Source organism: Epinephelus moara, chromosome 18 (assembly GCF_006386435.1).
Source record: "Epinephelus moara isolate mb chromosome 18, YSFRI_EMoa_1.0, whole genome shotgun sequence".
NCBI classification, from domain to species: Eukaryota; Metazoa; Chordata; class Actinopteri; order Perciformes; family Serranidae; genus Epinephelus; species Epinephelus moara.
In genome coordinates this window covers 34,179,151-34,196,693 of record NC_065523.1, presented here as the reverse complement: position 1 = coordinate 34,196,693, position 17,543 = coordinate 34,179,151, and the positions used below count along the sequence as shown (strand labels likewise).

Here is a 17,543-nt window from a genome sequence, read left to right as displayed (position 1 = left end):
ACATTTGAAAAACTCAACATCAATATCTCTTTCCAGAAATCGTGACCCAGTTACTCAAGATAATTCACAGACCTTGTTGTGAGCAGTTTCATGCAGGAACTATTTTCTTTCTACCAAACTACACTTGCCAACCAAATTACTGCGCAGAAGGAAGAGTGCATCTACTACTTAAGGTCCTTTGCAAACTGAGTCTAAAAATAAATACGACCTCACGTTGTGTCAATCATGTATCAGACACATGATTGTGTCAATCATGTATCAGACACAATGGTGGACTCACAAATGCAAACAGACGAAATCCAAAGTTCAGTGTTTTTCATACAGTCTGAGTGAGTACACAAAAGGCAGTCAGCACAGGCAGAGGAAACCAAATCAACTGGCAAAAACTCACTGGTCTAAATATGAAAAAAGGTCAACCTCACGTGGAATTCACACAAGGAAGAACACCGAAAACCTCACACGAAGGACAAGACAGTCTAGCAGAGAACAAAGGGAACAGACTTATACTCTGACAGGGGGGATAATGAGACACAGGTGAAAGCAGTCGGACAATCAGGGCAGTGGGACACTTGACAGGACATGGAGAGACAAATAACAGACCATCAAAATAAAACAGGAAACAGAACATCACATTCAAACCCTGACATCATGTTTGCACACTGAGTCCAAAACTTAAGTCCGTCATTCCGGTTTTCAGAACAGGTTCAATTATCTGTGTTTGTCGCATCTGTCAGAGCCTTTAGAGACGTTTGACCAAGACTCATCATTTCAAAACTCAGATAGCTACGTTCAACAGGTCAGATAGTAATATTCAGGGTGGATGATGATGAAGAGGAGGAGGATGTGGACAGCACATAGAATGTGCAGGACAGCTCTGCCCCTTCATGCAGCTGCGGTGCCAAATGAAAGACAGGGAGGGAGTGATGGCAGCCACATAGGTAACTCAAGTGGAGATAGGCAAAGAAGGAAATATGTCTTTTCATTTTGTGCCGTATTGCAAATTTTCACAACGAATAGAAGAATAAAATGCATCAGAGTCAGACTGCAAGGTTTCTGTGTTTAATGATTTTCTTTTCAGATGACGGATTAAAAAATTGCATCCACAAAAAACAGACTCAGTGTGCAAAGGCCTTTACTCACCCAGCACCACTGAGCTAGGTAACGTTACAGCTCAGCCAAGGAGGACACCATGAATGTTTACTGCTCTAGCTGTCACGAGCACGAGCTTCTCGTCTTTTAGTAGATGCACTCGTCCATCTGCACAGTGATGTGGTTGGTGGATTTAATTTGGTAGAAAGAAAATAGTTCCTACATGAAATTGCTCACAACAAGGTCTGTGGATTATCTTGAGTAGGATCAAGATCAAGATTAACTTTATTGTCGCACAGAGAGGGAACTTTTGTTCTATACTGCAGCCGTAGAAATACAACATACAACACAGTACATAGACAAATCAACATTATACCCATCGTAGCATTAGGAAACACAAAATAAATAAATAAATAACATCCTAGGCTAAAAATACCTCTATAAAAATGCAAATCGTCATAATCCAGTGCCAGATCTGGATTTATCTGTCATTGTTTAAAAGCTTTATAGACAGAGGTATGCATGAATCCTTAAAACCAGGTCACAGACATCTCTATGGTTGGTATCTCTAACACTCCACAGATTGAGTGGGGAAAACTGCATTCTCCTACTCTGCACCTGACATGGAACAATCTCCAAAAAGATAAATTAATGGCACTACAGGTAAGAGGAAAAATATATTTTGGGGGCGAACTGTCCCTTCAAGCTTAATAAACTCTTTAAAACCCTCTTGGATCAGCTGGAAAATGCATCATCACAAAGCTGAAAGCTTCATAAAGCTGTGTGGTTCTCCCAGGACAGTGATGCTACAAACATATGATGATTATATAGACTATGATGCATTGCTGTAGATTAAACCACCCAACAGTATACAACAGTATACATCTGATAGAACTGCGCAATGAGCACTCTAAGTACATTTTGCTGATTACACTTACAGACTTTTACTTATGTGGAACTTTTACTTGTAGTGGAGTATTTTCACAGTGTGGTATTAGTCTTAGATTACCAAAAATTAAATGTCCAGCTGAACTTAATGACTTCAGACCAGTAGCCCTCACTTCGCACATCATGAAGACCTTGGAGCGGCTGATTCTACGCCTACTGAGACTTGAGGTCAAAGACAAACTCGACGCCCTGCAGTTTGCATACAAACAACACATTGGAGTGAATGATGATGTCCTCTACATGCTTCACCGTGCCCTGGCTTAACTGGAGGAACCTGGCGCTTATGTGAGAATCATGTTCTTTGATTTTTCAAGTGCATTCAACACCATCCAACCCAACATACTCAAAGACAAGCTCACAGAGATGGCAGTGGACCCTTCCTTTATCTCCTGGATCACAGATTGCCTGACAGGAAGGCCACAGTATGTCAGGTTGGGGAACTGTGTTTCTGGGACATTAATGAGCAGCACGGGGGCTCCACAAGGGACTGTCCTGGCTCCATTCCTGTTCACACTGTACACGGCGGACTTCCAATACAACTCCTGCCACATCCAGAAATACTCGGACGACACTGCTATTGTGGTGTGTATCAGGAATGGGCAGGAGTCTGAATATAGGGACCTGATAAAAGCCTTCAGTGACTGGAGTCACAAGATCTGTCTCCTCCTGAACACCTCAGAGACCAAGGAAATGATCATAGATTTCCGCAGGTCCAAGCCCCCTCTTCAGCCAGTGAATACCTGTGGGGTGGACATCAAGGTGGTGCCAATAAGTATCTAGGTGTACACCTGGATAATAAGTTGGACTGGTCCCTAAACACAGACGCTCTCTACAAAAAGGGGCAGAGCCGCCTCTTTTTCTTGAGGAAGCTCAGATCTCTTGACATCTGTAGTAAGATGCTGCAGATGTTTTATCAGTCTGTGGTGGCAAGTGTGTTGTTTCATGCTGCAGTCTGCTGGGGAGGAAGCATCAGACACAGAGATGCAAGGCGGCTGGACAAACTAGTCAAAAGAGCTGGCTCTGTGATTGGAGTCAGGTTGGACACACTGGAGGAGGTGGTGGAGAGATGCACACTGAAGATGTTCGAGGCCATCATGAACAACCCAGATCATCCACTCCACAACACCTTGATGGAGCAAAAAAACTGTGGTGGACGGCTCCTCTCTCTTCGATGCAGGACAGAGAGATACAGAAGATCCTATATACCAACAGCCATCAGGCTTTATAATTCTTTGATATATAATAGATGAGCTGACAGATAATTGAATTTCCCTTGGGGATGAATAAAGTTATTCTTATTCTTAGTACTTTTAATTAAGTAAATGATCTGAGTACATCCTTCAACCACTGTGCAACACTATTTCCATGTATGCTGCATTCAAAGTACATAACGCTGTGATGGAAGTAGTAGTTGTGCTGTATCGTCACCAGGTGGCACTGTACAAAGCAGATTTGTCAGCCAACATACACATAGAACACTAACAGTGAGGGTGATTACACCGAGAAATATGTTTTTAAAAACACTGTGAAATAAAACATCTTAAGTATTATCTTTTATACAATGGCAGACAAAAACACCTTTACTTCAGTCAAGGCTCAGGCTAAACAAAGTATCTCCAGGCCAGAACAACAACACTGACAGCTGACACACACATGCAGAGAGTCAACTGGCTTCAAGTTCGTCTGTGGTGTGGTGTCCGTGACCCAGCGACCAACAATCTGCACAAGAATTCCAGTGGCTTTGTACGCTTGTACCCGAGCAAATAGCAAAACAAATCTTGAGTTTTAACAGTGGTGCTCACATTATGTCATATTTGTCAGATAGCCCGCATGAAGTCTGAGTAAAGGGTCAGTCTTCATGTTGCCCTGCGTGTGTAGACAGTAGTCGCTTTTATTCATTGCATATTTGCATACTGCATATTCAGGTTCAGATTCAGACAACTTTATTCATTTGTATGAACAGCTTGCCGTTCACACATAACACACAGTAACATGTAGACACATAAATAGATGAGTAAAAATAAAAGAGATATAAGCACAATTATATTACAAATTACAGAGAATTTAAAAGACAAAGAGCAGAACGAACAAAAGATTTTGAAAACCGGTTAGTTTTACAAGCAGGTAAAGTGTAATGACGCCCTGATGGCAACAAGAACGTGTCCAGAAGAAGCTAAAATACTTTTTTGTTAATTGCAAAAACTGGTCAATTCCCGTTGTGTCACTGCTGTGATCTTAGAGCAGATTTTAACAATGACATTAAGACTGTTTCTGTCTTTTAATGTGAGGCTGTGAAACCAGCAGATAAATGAAAAACACAGGAGGCCCTTAATAAAAGACTGATAAAAACGTCGGCGGATGACAGGACTGATAACATCAAATTTCAGATGTATTTGTAAGAGGTGACCCTTTGAAGATGCACTTACTTATGATGAATAATAATAAGGACATGAGTTTTTAAATTCAGATTTTTTTGGGGGTAGTTGGGGACCCCCCCATCAGATTTGGTCCCCCCTAATGTTGACTCCATCACTGCAGCCTTGCAAAGAAATGAGAGTACATAATGTACAGGGGCCATTCTGTGCTGCACTCTGCAGGATTTATTGATCTTTGTTTCCGTATATCTTATTGTCACCAACTCTACAATTAGGGAAAGAAGATGTGGCCTTTCATAGATATATATTAATAAAGTATTAACCCCCATTCTGCCTCTTCGCTCCCAGTGAGGAGAGCAGTAACATAGTGCAAGGTAAACACAAATAAACATCCAGAATGTGCCCACGTTTCATCTTAATCCCAGCCAAAGGTTTACATTCCTCTTATAGTGCATGTTTAATAAAAGTCTTAAAGTTCAGGTTGTCTGAAACCAAAATGAAAAATGAGAGCATTTACAGAAGCACAATCGCGGCCAAGTTTTGTTCTGGAGGAAATATTTTTCCTATTGTTAAGTGGCTCTGCAGCATCTTGACTCTGGCGTGCCTCCAGATAAAGATTGTCCCTGAGTTATCTGGACGGAAGCCTGGGCCAATTACAGCGTGCACAGCGGGGCCAGCTGTAGGCTGAACATTTTGGTTGGTAATATTATTCAAGCTGCGCCTTTACTTTAGGTCAGCACTCTCTTTATTGCTCTTGCACATGCTCTGCTATTCCCCCTCGGACTATGACAAATGCAGACGGTTACAGAATCAGAGTGTGTGTACGCACAAAGGGACTGACTCAGGTTTTAGCATCGCTCTCAATGTACTTACTAATTAATACACATAACAGCTACGAATAAGGAGAACAAAGCTGGACTAATACATACAGACAAGGCTATTATGTACACAAGACTGTGGGAGAATAAGGTTTATATACATGTACAAATATAAATTGAATTTGTTTTCTATTGCACATATGTTGCAGGTTTATGTTGCACCTTTGAACACAATGTTGGAAGCTCTGGATAAAAACGGTCCACAATACACTTATTCAACTTAAATGAATGAAGGTAACAATTTGCATGCATCTTTTTAAGTAATTCAAACTCTGAGTCAGTCCTATGGGTCTTTCAATATCTGACAAACTCAGTTAGTTTGGAACAACCAACATGACTTGTTTTGACCTCGAAAAATGTGATTAAGGTAAATCAACTTAGTCTTTATCCAAATGTTGTGTTGATATTTAGTGGTCAAACTACTTTTTTTAAGATAACTTATTTATTTGAATTCTATCATACGCAAAAATGTCAGAAATGTTTTGGATTTTGACCAGCTTCTTAAAATGATTTGTCCACTGACTTAAACACTTTAATGAAACAAATGTAATTTTCTAATACTGAAAACCTTTGATAATAAATACAATTATTCTATCTAGTAAAATATTTATACTTAAAGCTCAATCGAGAACAAATCTGAAGCTGAGTTTCCTAAAAAATACACTGCAAAGTCAATTTCTTTAGATAAAAAACGATTTCTACAGACTATCGCAAAATAAAACCCCAATTCCAAATAAAGTTGGGATGCTGAGTGAAACCTAAATAAAACACAGAACGCAATGATGTGCAGATTGTTTTTTAACCTTTATATAATTAAACACAGTAAAAAGACACAATATTTAATGTTCCGACTAATAAACTTTACTGTATTTTGTGAATGTACACTCATTCTGAATTTGATGCCTGCAACATGTTACAAAGAAGTTTGTTGAAGTTTTTAAATTCTTTTTAAGATTCATAAGCAGGCCCCAAAAACATTCAAGATTTAAAGACTGTATTAGTTCCTCCGTACAGAAAGGGTCTTTAAGTTGTCATTGTGAGCAAAGGCTCCTCCAAAAATAACTTTAGGTTGGCGTGTTTCACATTATTGCACATTATTTTACTGGGTTGAAATGTTACGATTTCTTTATTTCCATGGTTTTATTGGGTCAATAACGATGTCTGGTCTAAGTTTTATGTGCATAACTGCTCTGAAAATATGTTTGATGGAAAGAAATTCAATGTGTTGAAAACTTATTTCGCCCAATGTACAATTAAGAAGAACTCACAAATCATTATATTCTGGTTATATGTACGTTAAAGACAACGTCCCAACTTTTTTGGAATTAGGGTGGTAACAACACAACACTAAATGGGAGAAAATTTGCTCTATCGAACTATAGTGGGACTATATCGATCTCTAACTATGCTCTACCTGTCATATGAAGCCTTTATATAGCCTATACATAAATCCCCATCTCCATGGTCATATTCACAAAGAGCTGAAGCTGGTGGACAGGTAGAGCTGGGTGTCATCCACGTAGCAATGAAATTGAATGTTATATTTGTGGACAATACTGCCAAGAGGGAGGAGGTAGATGATAAACAGGAGAGGTCCGAGCACAGAGCCTTGGGGTACACCAGAGGAGAGGGGGGCTGGTTGGGATGTAAATGTTTTCAGTTGAACCAACTGAGTGAAACTTTAAACTGATGATGGTATGATATGACAAACTGACATAGAGCCAAAGCAATAATGTCATGTGTGGGCTTCGACTGTATGTTTTCCATCCTTGCGCCTGAGAGGCAGACTGATGGACACCACACATCCAGGATAGAAGATAAACTTAGTATCACCTTGTCCCTAAAACATGTCACTGGGGGGTAATACCACAACAGATACATGAGCAATCCTGCCTCACCACAGCCATGCGGTGTAATATACGTGTTATTTGTAAAATGTTGTATCGAGCACATTTGGATACCATCATTGTGTTTCTCCCGCTGGGCTGAGGTCAGGGAACAAGACTCTTTATAAAAATGTGAAACTGGTTTGCCTCAAATCTAAAAGCTCACATGACGGTCAGTCTGATTGGATGCATGTGTCTGCAGCACGCTGCCTGTCAGGCGGGCTCCATTATCCTCTCCACAGTTTGTTTGTATGAAAGAGGCTCCACTCAGATGGACAGCCACAGGCTCATTGTGATGGATTATCAGGGAGGGAACAAAGACTCTGTGTGTGTGGGTTGAGGTTACATTCTGAGCAGACTGAAAACACTCTCAATAATGTCCACACTAACACACAGGCTTCCTGCAGCTTCAGAAGACTTATTTTTTAAGACTTTTATAAGGCCAATCAGGAAGAAATTTAAGACCAATTTTACAAAAACTAAATAAAAGGAAAAAAGTTTGCAAATTAATTTAAGGAAAAATGTCACAATGCATGGTCTGAAAAAAAATCATAAAATCCTACTTCTCATGACCTGGCATTTTAAGAATTTGAGATTAAAATTTTTATCACCAATTAATGTGTTATTTATAGAATAATAAATTTAAATGACCTTTAAAGACTTTAATGCCAATCAGAAAGACATTTGAGACCAATTTTACAAACAAGGACTCAAAAATTGGAGAAAAAATAAATAAAAAATAAGGAAAAACCATTGTTATCAATTATGTTGGGATGCCGCAATGCAAGGTCAGAAAAAAAATCATAAAATCCTACTTCTCATATCTAAGCAATCTTATGACTTTTCTGAAGGTTAGATTTTTATTACCAATTATCTTATTTTTAAGATTAATACATTTATAAGACTTTTTAATGCCACTCTGAAAGAAATTTATGACCAATTTTACCAACAAAAACTGAAAAAAAAATCAATAAATTAATTAGGAAAAACTGGTGTTACCAATTATGTTGAAATATCAAAATACAAGGTCAGAAAAAATATTTGTAAAATCCTACTTCTCATGTCGTTACATCTCAAAACTTTAAGAGTAAAAATTTTAATACCACTTGAGGTCTTATTTTTAGATTTATAAATTTAACAAACTTTTTAATGCCACTCAGACTGAAATTTAAGACCAATTTTACCAACAAAAACTGGGGAAAAAAATTAAAATAACAAATTATTAAGGAAAAATTAGTTCTCAATTATGGTGAGATATCGCCATGCATGGTCAGAAAAAAATCATAAAATCCTACTTCTCATGTCTGAGCATTTTGAAAACTTTAAGATTAAGATTTTAATTACCAATTATTGTCTTATTTTTTGAATAATAAATTTATAAGACCTTTAAAGACTTCAGTGCCACTCAGAAAGAAATTTGAGACCAATTTTACAAACAAAAACTTAAAAAATGAAGAAATGTATTTAAAAAATCAAGGAAAAACTGATGTTACAAATGTTGTTGAATATCATATCATAGTACAAGGTCAGAAAAAAATCATAAAATCCTACTCGTCTTTGCATTTTAAGACTTTAAGATTTTAATAACCAATTATTGTCTTATTTTTAGAATAAAAGATTTATATAACTCTAATGCCACTTGAAAAGAAATTTAAGCCCAATTTTACAGACAAAAAATGAAAAGATATATTTAAAAAAATGAAGGAAAAACATTTACCAATTATGTTGAAATATCAAATAGGTCAGGAAAAGAAAATCTGAAAAATTCTTGAGTTCTCATGTGTCAGCCTTTCAAGACTTTTTTTTAAGGTAAGATTTTTATTACCAATTAAGATCTTATTTTTAGATTAATACATTTCTAAGACTTAACAGACTTTGATGCCACTCGGAAAGACATTTACGATCAATTTTACCAACAAAAACCTAAATTAGAAAAAAAGATTTTATTTTAGATTAATAGTCAGTGCCATATAAGATTTTTAAGAATACACTGGAACTCTGACAGCAGCAGAGCACGACTTCACTAAACTCACATTAATGACCTTACAAAAATGTGTCCACTATAAAGACTACCCTCCAGAGTTGGATGACACCATTTCATTAAGTGATGCATACTTTTATGGACTATTAAGACTTATTCAGAGGAAAAAATGCCCACTTGCCTCCCACTATTCATCACTGCTGCTCCAGAAGGAATCACACCAAATGACTGATTAGTTTTAAGACTCTTTATTAAGAGATAATACAGGTGGTCCGGTTACTTGATAATACATGATTTTTAAAATACATCTACTGGCAGGTTACTGGAGGTCCAGAGATACAAAGAACTGTACAAACATTACACACAAGTTTATATACTGAATGGAAAATACTTATTTCCATACATCTACTCTACACAAGACAAATAAAGTATGCTATAGTTAATACCAGTGTTAAATATTCAAAAAGGAGGTATCCTCAGAGATCTAATCAGATCGTGAATCCAAGACATGCTGTGAGGACAGAAGACAAACTTTACTGATAGTTATTTGTGCGTAAGAAATAAAATCTGCCCAGACAACTTTCTCAATTGTCACTTCTGGTTACACATCATCTGTCATTGTTGGGTCCGACCACTAGGGGTCAGCACTCAGACCTTTTTTGGTCCTGGCCTGGCGGACTTCATCCATCAGCTCTTTGAGGTACTCGATCTCCCTGGCCATGGACTCAGCCTTCTCCCTCAGCTTCATGTTCTTCCTCTCCAGGTGTGTGTACTCCTCCAGAAGGGACTCCTGCTCTGCTTTCTTCTTCTGCCTGTAACGCGTGGCAGCCGTCTTATTCTGCTCCATCTTCTTCAGTTTCTTCGCCTTCGGTGCCTTGAAAGATGCCCTTTCCTCTCCATCTGCACCCCGCAGGGACTTGACTTTGACACTGGTGGCACTGGTAGATGGTGGACTAGGTTTAAATGCAGGCTCGGGGTACGGTCTGCTTCTGGAAGACTTCTGTGGAGGGGAGGCGGGAGGGGAATGAATGATCTGTGGTGTGGTGGTTACAGTGGTGGTGGTGATACCAATTTCATCTTTGGGAGCCAGCACAAGGACGATGCGGGTGGGGGAAAGGGAGAGCACGAGCCTGGGGACAGGAGGGACGACAGAGGCTACCACCGGCTTCACCTCGCTCTCTGAGACGTCCACTTCGCTGCCCAGGTCCAGGGTGTAGGCTGGGGAGGCGGGAGAATCGACCTCGGGGGAAGGTGGGTCTGGAGAGGCGGGCTCAGATTTGATTTCCAGCTCCTCCTGTGGCTCTGGGACACACATGGGAAGGCAGGGAACATCCTGGTCATCAATGCAGGATTCGGGTTCATCAACTGGAATGACTGAAGGAACTGAACAGACAGTGGGAGGAGTAGAGGGAGGGGGAGGTATGCTTGGACGAGTAACAGAGGGAGGACTGGAGAGCACAGGAGTTGAGAGAGCGGGCATTGGGAGGGAGTCGAGCTCCATGGGGCAATCCAGGGAGGCTAGGAGGTCTTCTGGAGAGCTGGGGGACTCTTCAGCAGAATTGCAGCCAATCAGGGAGTCCAGATCAAACTCGCTCAGATCCACCTTCTCAGCCATCCAGTCCAGGTCACCAAACACATCCTCTGTGGAGGCAAATGAGGCAGCATATTCATCAGTCTGTCTACACTGAGAAATGGTGCTCTGTTAAAAAAGTGATTCAATATTTACTTTACACCATCATTACCTTTGACGTCATCTGAGACTGCCTGTCTCAGGTAACCAGGGTGGCCCATCCAGGGGAGGGAGAGCAGGTCAGATTCCGTCCCAGCTTTGTCCCCCTGGAGGAGGATGGCTGGCGGCGAGGGAGGAGGAGAGTAGAAGGGAGGAGGAGAGGAGGAAGAGGACAGCGATGAGGAGGTGAGGGGCGACACGGGCGAGGTGTCCCCCTCCAACGAGGTCCCTCCTCCTTCCTGTTGATCTCCTTGGTCAGGGTGTGAAGATAGGAGGCTCATGGCGTCAGCCGTGGGAGAGAAAGGTCCCCAGAGAAGGGCCTCCATGTCTTCCAGGCCAAACTGTGAGCTTGTCATCGTCATGGTCATAGTGGCTGTTGTTGGTCACAAACGGTGTGCGTGACGGTAGGAAGGTAACGAAATCTTTTATGCTGTCGAAAGCAGCAGTGGTGAGGGTTTCCACAAAGGACCTGAGGGGGAAAGAGGGCATTGGTGGTGAAAATCTGAACATCAATGTAACACAAATATTCTTTAATTAGTAAAACCCATTGAAATATTTCATAATTAAGACTTTAAATGTGTGTGCTGTTTGCAAAAAGACGTGTGTGGATAAATTATAAATATACAATATATTTTTTAATGATGATTTTGTGTTGGATGACAGTAATAGTCTCAAAAGGAAGTCACATTGTGGCCCAACACTGCCCCCATCACTGCAGTGCTCCTGCTGCACATCACGTGTTCCCACCCAGCTACCAGTCTTGTGACTCTGCTGACGTCACTGTCTCTAGACAGGGTCACGGAGTACGTCACCTCCCTTTTATAAACAGCTACACTTTTGTTCTCAGTCTGCCGAAGCGACGCCGCCATTTTGACAAAAGGAGGAAACGAACCATTTTCTGGCTGCCACGTTGACACTCATGACAATAACACAGCTGTTTTACACAAATACAAACAACTCGGTCCTTCACGATTAAATTAGCTCAAATTGTCTCGGTATATTGAATAAAACACAAAATATTGACATTTCATCTTTAAGTCAGATGTTGCGTCATCTCAGTAGCTGATTCCGTATTTTAATATTATGACAACGTCACTTTATTACACTATTCCAAGACACATTACAATCAAATGTAAATGTCAAATTAATTTTAACTGGGATTTCACGCGGTGCCGCTTCGTCCTCGCGGACACGTCAGGCTGCCGAGGCGCCCGGCCATCGTAAGCCTGACAACTGTCATCGACAAAACGTTACAAAAATTAATACTTACAACATGTTTCTGAATATGAAGTGACTCAGTGCACTGGCGGGATGCACTGTTTTGTTGGCGGCTGGGTCGCGGCACACTTTTACACTGCCATTTCGGCCAAAAGAGCAATGTTCAACAAATGCTGCCTCTTCTGTCGCTGTGCCTCTGGAAGGAAAATGGCGCATGTTGTGGCGCGGTGCTAATATAGTTAAAGCTCAGAGTGGAGGTATCCTTCCGCGGCGGCCACCATATCACTCCGCCTATGTTTGTGTTCCACATTCCATGCATAGTTGACTGTCCTCCTAAGAAAGTAGTCACTGTTCCTGGTGTTATTCTGATTATTTTGATGATGAGAGTGATTTCTGTTTATTAATTCTGAGGTTTTATAACAATCACAACAACAATCTTGAAGTATTGATGTTGGAAAATCAGTTACTGCAGTGCTGGACCTGACACATTTGGCACCCTGGGCAAATAGTAGTAGTATCTTTGATTATATCTTTTTATTTCATTTATGACTAACAAGCAGAGGTATGTGCAGACATACTGGGTATACTTACCCTTTGTCTGGCTGTTTACAGTGTATCCGCCCATAAGCCAAAAAGACATTGGATGAGTGTCCAAGGGTTGAGTCCTAAAACCTGGAAATGAGTTGGCATTTTGCAACCCACGCTCCCTGAAATAAAGTCAGTGGTTAACACAAGCTGAAGAGACTCACGTTTTGTTCTATGACGTATAATACATCAATAAATGCTCCACCAGTGAATTTTGAAGCTTTATGTGTCTTAAAGAAAGGCGGCTACACTGCTATTTATCTATATTCATATCCATTTAACCGGTCATTTATTCCATTGTGCACTTTAGATACCAGACGCCTCTTAGTGCTCCTTACATTATAAGTGTGCTTTTATTTATCTGTATATGTACAAATGTATGTGCATATGCACATATATAATATATATATTTATGTTTTGTAAGTGTATGATGGCAACTTGGGGCTGGGAGAAAGCGCAATTTCGTTCCCATGTACTCTGTATGTGGAAATGACAATAAAGTTGAACTTGAACTTGAACAGAACATCATCACGCCACGCCACGCCACGCCAAACATGGCTTTACAATCTTGTTATGGCGGTGACGTTAGGTCGTACAACCATAGTGTAGTTTGTTTATAGCCTGATGTCAGCTTTTTACTTTTGGTGGTTGCATTTAGACGTCAGTAATCATGGTTGTTCATTTCTGAAGCTTATTTTGCTGGACAGAACATGTAAGTATCATAAATGTTTGCCATTGAGCTTATTTTTGTCAGTAATCCAAAATCAAATGGAAAAATCCATTGGGCTTTTCCATGAGGAAACCAGGGTGATGCTAGCTTCTGCATCGGCCTGCATAAACATGTCATCCCTGGAGCAATCTGTTACTACTTAATAACTGCACTCACCAGCGAGCTTGAAAGTAAAAGACAACCCCAGATTCACCCTTGTTTGGCATTTCACCTTACTATATTTTGTTTTGGTCTGGCACAGGTCGTTACGCTTCTACTGATGGTGCGTTTGTTTTGTACTCGGAGGTTGGAAATTCCCAGTTCCCAGTCGGAAGTTTAAACTCGAACGCACCCTGAGATCGGATTTCCAACTCGGAAACTCAGAGCAACCGTATCAACCCCAACTTACGAATTCAAGATGGCTGCCGGTCACATACATAGTGAGTAAACACTCTGCTAAAGCACTGTTTATAGCAGTTTTATCTTATTTGTTTTACATTAGGTCAGCCTCATCTGCGGCGTTCATCAGTTGGAGGGCATGATAGTTTTGAAGCTGTCTATACTCCAGAATGCGCCAAGTTTTACTTTGGTGAACACTTTTATTTTGGTGAAGTTGGTGAATTCCAGATCCACTCTTTAGACCGGAAACAGAATCCAGACAAAATTCAGAGTGAATGGAAACCAGGCTCTTCGCCGTACGTGAAGAGCCTGGTGACGCGAGGCTATCACCGAGTACAAAACGAACGCACCATAAGCCCCACCCTCTCCTGAGATGTTGTAGGGGGACACGGCCATAAATGTCCCAACCACAGAAAATAAGAAAATACAATACATAAGTGATGATTTCGAGAGATTATCTGTGTATGAGTCTACACTTTCTTTTTTAGAAAAACAAATCCTTCATAGTATGTCTTTAAATACTGGCTTTAATAAATTGCACATTAGCCTCGGTTTTACAAATATAAAATGTTTATTAAAATATAAGAGGTAAATAAAGTATTTGATCTTCAGTTAAGACATTGTTAAACATATTTCTTTCTCTCATTCACACACACACACAGACACACTGTCACATACAAACACACTCAAACCACCAAAAGTTCAACCGAACAGTTCCCACATATGATTTAGGTGATCCAGCTCATCCTGCAGATTTTTCGCCAGCAAGCGAATTCTACCAGAAAACCTGCTCTTATTCGACTTCTTCAGCTGCTGGTCATCCTTCTCTGAAAAATACTGATCCATTTCCTTGATAAAAGCCATGAGCAGTCTCTCAGATGCCATCCCAGCTCCGTGTGCAACAGGAGTCCGCCTATCATTGCTCATGGTTGTTCTAAACACAGACTGCGACAGATGTGCCATCTTCACTGCATCCGGCTGCGCCCCCGCTCTCTGTATCCTGGCAATGTCGTGCCGCCGCAGCTCATTCATCCCAGACAGGATAAAATCCAGACAGTGCTCCGGGTCAACAATACAACCCTTATAGTCGTATACGAGTTTCTCAACTGCCATCCTGTTCACCATGTTCTTTTTGGTCTTTGCAGTGTGGGCGCCGATGCCCCCAGCGGACGCCACCATACCAGCGCCAACAGCTGTAGCGATCAGCGAGGTACCAAAGGTCACAGGAGCCAAGGCGATACCCAAAACTGCAGTCATCCCTCCAACAGCTCCTGTCGTGCCGCCAGCAATGTCCATGGTTTTGGTCTTCTTCTTTAACTTGTCCAGGTTGTTGGCAATGCAGTTGAACTCTGTGATGATGTTTCGCAAGCTTTCGTTGTGTTTCATCATGAGGCGGTTGTAGAGACGCAGGGCCTTTTTCACAGTTATGGCTCTCTGATTAAATGACCTGCAGAGAGACGACAATCATGTCTTTATCCAGCTCATTAAGTTAAATTTGATATCCTGAAATAGTTAAGCCTTTTACCTTCAATTGTCACATTTCAAGCTACAGATGGTAACTTTTATATAAAATTAACTTAATTAACCTGAGGAGTCTCTAAAGCCCCGTTTCAACCGAGGAGTACGGTACAGTTCAGTTCAGTTCAGTTCAGTTCAGTTCAGTTCGGTACGTAATTTTTCCACATTTCCACTGTGAAAAGTTGTGGATGGTACCAATGGAACCGTTCCGTACCGTCCCCATGTTTGGTCCCCCCTCTGTTGGGGTACCTAGCACACAGATCTGGTACTAAAAGGTGGAGCTGTGAACACTGCAGTCTGATTGGTCAGTAGAGGACGGTCACTCTGCTCAGGGCTGAGTTGTGTCTGGTTTTGAGGCTCATGTAACCACTGTTCATACTGTGGAGAGTTTTATTAGTAAACTGTCACTATAAAATGAAAGGATGTTTTGCTGCCTCTCACAGCAGCTGGAGTCTGAGATATAATTTAATCCACTGGGCCGACTGCCGGCAACTTTAAAGGTGGAACGTTAACTTGTGATGTTACTCAATGCATGAGTTGATGACATGAATCCATCAGCACACCTTAAATTTCACTGTGACAACTCTGACCATCACTTTAGTTGGGGTTTTTTGTCTCTCTTGGATGACACAGGTTTTTAGCAATGAGTGGATCTTTAAACTTTTAAAAATATATATGTTCATTTCAATGGGATTATGTGAACTGCGTATATTCTAATCCTCGCTTGGAGAAAAAAAAGCACAGCGGAGCGTCGTTCCGGTGGGCTGTCTGAATGCACAAACACGCTATTTCGTTCTGGAAATGTTGGCGTGCTACCCCGTTCTATGGACAGAACGTGTGTGTAGATATATATTGTAAACAGTAATAGTGCAGTGGTGCTGAGTGCAAAGGTTACAGGGATGAAAGTGGAATTATTAATAAAACAAGCTACTTTATATACATGAGTTACATACGTGGATACGACAGAATAGTGCATGTGTGCTTATATATTGATAGTGGTGTTAACATGGTAAAGGACAGTGAGTATTTGGAACTGATCCCCAGACAACTGTAGCTGTTCAAAACTGTGCATCTGATTTTCATGGATAGAAATTTCTAGAACAAAACTAATGGGCAGTTAACAAGAAGCAATTCATGTGATGGTTTCTGTGTAGTTACCTGATTTCCTCGTCTATACTGAGGCCATATACAGGTGGAGTCATGTAATCAGGTTCTGTTGGAGTCACAGCACAGACACAGATCAGACTAGGTAATGTACTTTGATTAATGATCATGCTCTTTGTTACTGAGGACACTGACACATTATTGGCAGTCATTACAATAATGTTTGATGCTTCTATAGTCTTCAAAAAATTAGATAATATCTGTCTAGAGAACATTTTGTACTTACTTGACACTTTTTTCAACCATCTCAACATCCCGATGATGTCCTGAGGGAAACAGGTTATTTTCTTATTAGAAACTATCGCAGAAAGACAACAGATTTTACACATGAAACCTCCTCAAGCTTTGTACTTAATTAAAGAGTGTTAAATCACAGTTTATTTGGAGGTGAATGAGAGGGGCAGAGCTATACCTCTGAGTCCTCCATGGTCTGTTGGCGAGAAGAGTAACAGCCAGTCTGGTAACGGAGTGATGGAGTCCCTAGTGTCTGGTTAAACAGACAGAGATTAATGAGTCAGAAATAAATGAAAGCACAACATAGTCTACAGCTCTCTGTGTGTGTGTGTGTGTGTGTGTGTGTAAACAGTGTGTCTCTCACCATCTGATCTCCGTCCTCTGGCAGAACGTCCAGGTAGGGACGGTGCTCTATCTCACTGTACAATGCCTCTGATAGTGTCCCTGTTGAAGGTGGGGCTGGTGGGGTGAATGAAGGTGGACGCGGTGGTCTCCCCTGTGACATACAGAGAAAATAAAGTTGTTTATCACCTCTCCTGCACAAAGATGCAACATTGACATTTCTGCAGAGAATTCTAGTAATAATATACTAGTCCATACCCATTGGTAGCTTTGTCACCTTCTACCTATGCCAGTCCTCAATGCCTATGTGCAGTTTCACATAGATTGACCACATCAGTGAGTCGAAAAACGTGGGACAGACAGAATGACTGACTGACAGAATGACACACTGACAGTTTCCGTGATTATGTACAGCATACCATACCATGACTTAGTCATACCAAAAATTAGAAAAAACAACAACATTGGTCCACAGGGGGAGCCACAGC

At 40.7% G+C, this 17,543-nt stretch overlaps 2 protein-coding genes across 2 annotated transcripts in view; both read right to left on the bottom strand.

Moving 5' to 3' along the window:
* Positions 1-9,389: 9,389 nt before the first annotated feature.
* atf4b (activating transcription factor 4b) lies at positions 9,390-12,316 on the bottom strand. Its single transcript, XM_050069236.1, has 3 exons — positions 12,157-12,316; positions 10,900-11,355; positions 9,390-10,798 (listed from the first exon to the last, which is right to left on the bottom strand). Exons 2-3 carry the CDS (start codon positions 11,252-11,254, stop codon positions 9,792-9,794), a joined length of 1,362 nt encoding a protein of 453 aa, XP_049925193.1. The 5' UTR covers positions 11,255-11,355; positions 12,157-12,316; the 3' UTR covers positions 9,390-9,791.
* Positions 12,317-14,301: 1,985 nt separating this feature from the next.
* The window catches only part of LOC126405470 (uncharacterized), a 12,562-nt gene continuing 9,320 nt past the window's right edge, over positions 14,302-17,543 (bottom strand). Inside the window, exons 8-12 of the mRNA XM_050069222.1 lie at positions 17,078-17,209; positions 16,892-16,966; positions 16,706-16,745; positions 16,474-16,528; positions 14,302-15,244 (exon numbers count right to left, since the gene is read on the bottom strand). Of these exons, the coding sequence (XP_049925179.1) occupies positions 14,500-15,244; positions 16,474-16,528; positions 16,706-16,745; positions 16,892-16,966; positions 17,078-17,209 (1,047 nt within the window). The 3' untranslated portion in view covers positions 14,302-14,499. The remainder of the gene's footprint in view (positions 15,245-16,473; positions 16,529-16,705; positions 16,746-16,891; positions 16,967-17,077; positions 17,210-17,543) is intronic.